Below are 7541 nucleotides of genomic sequence, written 5' to 3'. Positions count from 1 at the left end.
TTTTATACCCTCACTCTAGTATACTTGCAAGAATGGATCAGAAGTATATTCACCCTCATTATCAAAATGCATTATTTTGATCTTTTCTGCTAGTTTCAGTCTCCACCAGCTTTACCATTTCACGAAAATATCTAAAACCTCATCCTTGTCTCGCATGGTGTGCATCTACACACATTTAGAGACATCATCAATAAAAGAAACAAAATAATGGCTTCCAACAATTGATGCAGTCTTGGTTGATCCTTATACATCGCTGTAAACATAACCAACGATCTCACGAATATCGTGATAAGCAGTACCAAACTTGACCTCTATTTTCTTGCCTAGAACACAATGCTCACAGAATTTCAGTTTACAGGTGTTTGTACTTCTCAAAAGTCCATGCTTCATCAGAGACTGCTCTTTAACATGACTTAGTCATGCATGTCATAGCTTGGTAGTGTCACCGTACGCCTCAGAAATATTAGCTTCATCGATTGTACCTTCTTTTAAATAATACAAATTGTAACGCCGAAACCCTTGCAGAATCACCATAGCCTCATATGTGACTTTATTATGCCATCTTCAATGATAACTTTGTTGCATTTACTACGGAAATTAGAATTTTCTTTAAAGCTGAAACATATCTAACTTTTTTAAGTTCTCTGATCATTCTGTTGAACATTTTGAGTCGAATTGTTCCTATCCCTATTGTGTAACAAGGTTGATCATTCCCCATCATATTTGCTCCAGATTCCAGATCACATAAATCTGTAAACCATTCCCTTATAGGACATCAATGATAGGTTGCTCTGGTATCAAGTATCCATTCGCTCGAATTAGCCACATATGCTGCAGGCGTAATATTTAGTGAATAATAAGAGTCTTCATCTTTACATGCCATATTCGAGGCTACTGGTTTTTTCTCATCTTTCTTCTGAGCCTTTGGACAATCTTTCCTCCAATAACCCCTTTTATGACAAAAAGCACACTCATCTCAAGCTATATTTCTACTTCTCGATTTAGATCGAGAATTCTTTCCACTGCACTTCTTCTTTTTCTCCATCGTCCTTTTTCTAGCTAATAAAGATTTAGATGATGCTCTTTTAGAATGTTTATCATTATTCTAAATTTTCAAATTAGTCAATGTTGTGCAGACATCTTAAAGATGATTATGCTTTCCTATATAATAAAATAGTCATAAAATGACTATATTCTTCTAGAAGTGAGCGTAGCATATTCATAACCTTGACTTCATCTTTAATATCTTCATCAAGATTTCAAATCTGAAAGTAACTTCTCAAATCTTAAGACATGATCATGCATTAACACCCCATGCTTCATTCGAATACCATACATGTGGCTCATTGCATGAAGGTGATTTTTAGTACTTTTCAGCAGGTACTTTTCCTCTAATATACACCACAAAGTCATTGCACGTTCTTCATTTTTCACTAGATATTTCACCTCCTTGGTCAAGCAAGATATGATTTGACCATAACTTTTTTTTTCATACAATCCCAAGTTTTTTGTCATACAATTGTCTTTTATTTTTCAAAACAATATTGAGATCGATTTAAATAAAAGCATCCATGACTCCGCGCCTCCATATGATTTTTCCATTAAACTTTTCAACATCGATCTTCTGGCCTCCTATAACAAGTGCTAAATGGCACTATTATAAGTCTCGCCTCTCACCTGAAGTGTCTCCTAGCGTAGGCTAGGTAGATCTCTCCCCACTTCTAGAAGTTTCACCTTCTACCATTTTCTCAGTAAACTATTTCTACCTTAAAGATCAGTACGCATAAAAAAATGCACTAGGAAAATTCTTAAGAAAGACTAGAGGGTCACACCGATCTCACTTAAAACACAGTCTCCTTAGGCTCTTATCGCCTTTGTGACAAAACTTTCCTAAACATGCACAAATCCACACCACTGCACAAGCTACTAATCCTCCAAAGTACAAACTGTTGGCTCCACCGTATTCGTAAACAATACTGTATGTATAGATAGTGTTGTATAAGTGAACAGTACGGTCTACCCCAATTATGAACCGTTGGCTCTGATACATTTGTTGTGCTCAGAATGCAGAATCAAGGGTACCAAATAATCACAAGAAAAAATAAAGGACACAAGAATTTAATGTGGTTTGGCAATATGCCTACTTTTCCAAAAGTAAAATGATCATATTACTAATAATTGTTAGAGTACAAAATTTGAGTAAACAAAATCTCACTTCGCAGAACCCAAATACACGTAGTACTCGCACATATACTTGAAAGGAAAAACCTCTCAATTAAACACACTCTTCAATTGCTCATTCTCTTAACAATTCTGGAGCTGAATTGTTATTCTCTAAAATTTAGGATGCTTACAAGTGCAAAATGCATCTCTATTTATAGAGAGCATTTTGCATTATTACAAGTTTGATGCCCACCTATCAATTTGGCCAATTTGTCAAATTGACAAAGTTGTTGTGAAATTGTCAAATTGACACATGCTTCACCAATTCATTTGGCTCCAATTTTCTATGATTTCGGCCACATGCTTATCCAACAATTCCAATGTTGCGGCTAGAAGCTTCCCCGTGTATGTGATTTTTGACTTTCCAACATCAAAATCTTGCCTTTAGAGGACATCTCATCCTTGTAAACATAAATGAGGATCATTGGAGCCCTTTGAGTAGAGTTGTAATACGTTATATTACACCATTGAATAAAATTCTTGGTTGAGCTTTTTCATGTTTCTCGGTATTCATTGTGTAAAAAAGATCTAAATTACTAAGTTCACGATAATTTGCAGAATCAACAGTACTTCAGGTTATTTCACTTTTCCGGATATTCTCGTATTCAACGAAGTATGGAAAAGATCGTTGGCCTATCAAATGGAGATGGATGTACCTGTCTGGAAACTATTCAATAATTAGGACAAATGAGAACCGAAAATCAAGAAAAAGAAAAATGGTCGAATCTTATTTGCTTCGGGAAGTCAAAAAACTTCGCGTGCCAAAAGTTCAAAACTCTCCCTTTATTGGCAAGTATATAATGTTATACGATTATTTTAGGATCATCTGAAACCTTCAGTTTTCCTTACTGAATGTTTATCGTGATATGCAGCTGAATTTTAATTTTGGTTTTGGTGCCGGCTTTCCCATTCTCAGATGCTTTGAAGCTTCTGTGTTATCTGAAGGAGTGGACTTCAAATCCTGATAAGGCTCTTCCATTTCCATCAACAGATAAACAGAAACATCATCATTTATAAAGCCGTAATTATATGTACTTGCATTTATAATGTAGATTTGCTGGGGAATCAATCGCTTATTGTTATTTATTTCTTTTTCTAATTTCTTTTCTCCCCGTCTCTTTGTTGCTCTCTCCGTATTTGATAATTGGCATACCATTGGATATTATCTTGCCTTAAAAAATTCTGTATGTCATGAAAAAAATATAAAACATCAATATATTACTATGAAATTTTTTGCCTTACCTGTGGGAATTCAAGTAATAACTTGCAGTGCCCGTGGGTGTGTGTGTATTTTGGAGAATTCTCCCCGTACGCCTTTCTGTTTTTGCTGTAAGTTTAAGATTAATTTCTTCATTTCTTGCTAATAATCATTTTTGTAGCCTGTGCTTATTGAGGTAGATGTAATGCTGTTTTAATTTATGTGCAGGTTGAGCTTGTTTGCAGGGTTGCGGATACATCATCATCAATTAACTAGTAACCCATCTGCCAGACATGCGTTGACTGTTCTCTGAGACATTCTATATGCAATACCAAATCATGAACAAAATCATGTAGCTTAAGCTGTCCAATCACAATACCAAACATGGCAATATATCACTTGGTGTCTATTATTTATATATGAGATTTTCTAAAGCACAGCAATTATGTTGAATTGTCAAGGAAACCTATTTATTGGATTAGGAACAAAGCTAATTAACTTAACGATCCTTAGCTGAGTTGTTTCAAACTTGTATCAGGAACGCAAAGATACTCTAGTCCTGCCGCAATGGATCACCTAATTTGTTTTAAGTGTTATTATTTTCAGCTTGATCTGATTTATGAGAAACAAAGGTAAGAATTTATTTATTACATTTGCCTTTCATTTCAACAATGAATGGTGCTACACATTTTAAATTTTTTACTCTAAAATAGTATCCTAAATTATGTGACATTTATCAAAAGAAGATTTTGACTTTCCATTCTGTTATTCTAAATTTTAATTAGGGGCCTGTCTGCATATTTTTGTAAACGTGTTATATTTATGAAAATTTTGTCATGTGATTGCATTTAATGACTAACATAATGTGGCAGCTAGCGTTCGTGTTCTCAAAGCTGCATGCTTGTTGCAGAAGCAGAAATTGGTTTGGAATTTTAAGGATTCAGAAGGGAGATATTTTGGGTGGGTGAAGGAGACAGCAGAGAAAGGTAAAGAAACTGAACACTTGGATGGGTCAGGCTGCTGTGAGTGCAAGAATGTTCAGATGCTTAGCCTTGAATGTGTTTCAATGAAGAATTAACTGCTTTGCAACTACTTACTGTAGAATTTCCATGGAAAAGTCTCTTATTTTGAGCCTTTATGTAACATTTTTATGATAGTATATATTGAAAGCAGATCAGCTAATCTTCCTAAAAGTTTGAATAGGCATGCGCATTTGCTTTATGCTGATAGAAAATAAAATAAACTGGACACTAGTCTTACATAAGAAAAACAGGAAAATAAAATTCTGCAATTTGGTCTTGCAAAATGAAGCCTCTTTAGATTAAAAGAAACTGGGATCTGCCATGCTAGTGGGTGGAGATTCTGTTGTAAACCCGAACTCCTTGCAAACTTAAGCTATACAAGCCTCCATATCAACACTCAACCTCCATATTTGAAAGACCAAAGCAACTACCTCAGGCATCATCAACTTTACCAGTAAAATCCGTAAGGCATGAATTCATTTTGTTGTCAGCATACATTGACTTTGATACTCTCCTGTCGAAAGTCAGTTCGGAATTATAATATGGTCAGGAATTTATTAAGTTAATTCTTTCAGATTTTAAGAACCCTTCACAACTAAGACTTGGCTGTATGAAGGCCACAAGTGAAGAACATAGTTTGTCATCAGGTGTAAGGCCTGATGCTATCATTTCATCATACAATCTAAAAGCTTCATCTGATCTCCCCTCCTTAGACAGACCAGTGATCAAGGTTGTGTAAGTGACTGCATTTGGAATAAAACCCTTTTCTATCATTTCATTAAACAGTATCATCGCCTCATCTAACTTTCCAAATACACGTTCACCATGTATAAGTGATGTGTATGTGTACACATCTGGCGTCATCCCCATTTCTTCCATTTTACATTTTAGCCGGTATGCTTGCTTAATATTCCCTTTCTTGCTATAACCATGAATCAGAGTGTTGTAAGTAAAAGAATTAGGTTTCACTCCCTTCATCTTCATATCTTCAAATAGCCATTTTGCCTCCTCTAGGTTCCCTTCCTTGCAACAAATGCCAATCAAAGTTGAGAAGTTCACCGTATTTAGAGCCAGACCCCTTTCCATCATGGTGAACAACCACTTTTTCGCTTCATTGTATCGTTTCACTTTACACAACCCGCTGGCTATTGTATTATAGGCAAAAGGACCAGCCTCAAAACCTTTTTTTTCCATGATAGCCATCACCTTCAAAGCTTCATCTATCATACCCTTTTTACAGTACCCATTCATGAGAGTATTGAATATCACTTCATTAACATCAAGCCCTTGTCTTTGCATGTCTTTTAGCAACATTTCAGCTGCCTCCACCTGCCCGACCTTGCAAACACCATCAATCATAGCCCCATAAATGTGAGAATTCGGAACAATGCCTCTCTCAGTCAAATCATCAAATAGCGTGAATGCTCTCCTCATATTTCCTGATTTACAATTCCAACTAATAACTGTAGTATATACATGAACATCAGCTTCTACTCCTCTCTCATGCATTTCATCGAACATCTTCTCAACTTCAACCATCTTGCCTGAATTTCCATACCAATCAGTCAAAAGTGTGTATGTAACTACATTGTAAGCCACTTGATCTCTCTGCATCAAGCTCAACATTTCATTCACACCCACAGCATCCTTTCTTTTAACAAACCCATTTAAAAGCGTATTATAAGTATAAAGATTAGGCTTAATCCCTTTAACAACCATTTCATCCATCAAATCTCTAGCCATTTCAACATCTCCTCTCTTGCACAGCCCATCGATCATAATCGAAATTGAGTAAACCGTAATCTCCACATTGGCATCAACCATTTTTCGAAAAAATTTGAAACACATTTCAATATGATCACATCTCTTCAAAGCAAGCAGAAACGCAATGCAAGACCTTTCATCAATTTTTAACCCACTTCTTTCCATATAATCAAATACCCCCAAAGCATCTTCAAACAATCTGTTATCCGCATACACTCTAAACAACAAGTCACAGAATTTCTCAACAAATTTAGGCTGCTGATTACCGCTCTCAATCAAAGAAATTAAATTTACAATGGAACACCTAAGATTAGCATCAGTTACAATATAATTGAATACCTTTTTCATTTCAGCGAACTTCTGAGCCTCATGGAGTCTGCAAATGAGGGTTACATGGGCTTGAAGATCGGGTCTGTGTGAATACAGAGATGGGTTTTGGCGGAGAAAGTTGAAGAAGTGCAAGCAAGCATGAGGCGGAAGATTTGTGTCAGATAAAACAAGGTGGGTAATGTGAGAATTGAGATTTGAGAGCAAAGATGGTGTCGTTTTGAAGGGTTCAATACCTGAGTTGAAAAGTGTTTTCGCTATTTGTGTAGAGATATCTTTGTAGGAGATTGAAGTAGGGTTCCTTACCGGAGTTTTGGCGAAGTATTGTACGAGTGTTTGAGTTGTCATCGTCACTGTGCCTAAGCTCTTACCTCTTAGGTCGCTCTCTTTCTGGCTATTTTTTGAACAGACAATTTTTTATTTCAATTTCAATTTCATTGTTTTGTATTTATATAAAAAATAATAATTAATAAATAAAATTTATGTTTTATTTTCTAACATGTGTGGTTAAAAGCTAAGAGGTATGGCCCATTTTTAAATTTATATGAAATGGCAAACTTGCAAAATACTAGAGTAACAAATTTGTAAGCATAATAGTGGTAGATTTGTAAAATGAGTAATAACGGCTTTCAGTAGTAAAATCTAAAAATTTTCCCCAAATTTTAGTGTCGCCCTTAGGGGTGGGCATATTTTAACCGAACCGATCCAAACCGACCATTTGGATCGGTTTGGATCGATTTCATTAGTAAAAAAATTGGTTTCGGTTTATTGGATTGCAAACCGACATCACTCGGTTTGGATTTCGGTTTGGAAGGATTCCAAACCGATTCAAACCGATCCAATCCAGAAATATTATATAATTACATTATATTCTAAGTTAAGCAATCTAACTAATTATATTTATCATTTTATGCAGATTTTGACAAATCAAAAGTAATTGGGCCATAAATTTTGACGGACAAGATGCACAATATTTTAATTGTCAAATGTTGTTCAAGTTTATTTTA

General features: G+C 35.4%; 1 protein-coding gene across 1 annotated transcript; it reads right to left on the bottom strand.

Moving 5' to 3' along the window:
* Window positions 1-4605: 4605 nt before the first annotated feature.
* On the bottom strand, window positions 4606-6959 carry LOC102607920 (pentatricopeptide repeat-containing protein At2g32630). Its single transcript, XM_006492970.3, has one exon. It carries the CDS (start codon window positions 6880-6882, stop codon window positions 4990-4992), a length of 1893 nt encoding a protein of 630 aa, XP_006493033.1. The 5' UTR covers window positions 6883-6959; the 3' UTR covers window positions 4606-4989.
* Between the last annotated feature and the right edge of the window lie 582 nt (window positions 6960-7541).

Source organism: Citrus sinensis, chromosome 6 (genome assembly GCF_022201045.2).
Source record: "Citrus sinensis cultivar Valencia sweet orange chromosome 6, DVS_A1.0, whole genome shotgun sequence".
In the NCBI taxonomy this organism is placed as follows: Eukaryota; Viridiplantae; Streptophyta; class Magnoliopsida; order Sapindales; family Rutaceae; genus Citrus; species Citrus sinensis.
Note: the sequence above shows the minus strand (reverse complement) of the source record. Positions and strands in the feature narration are given on the sequence as shown.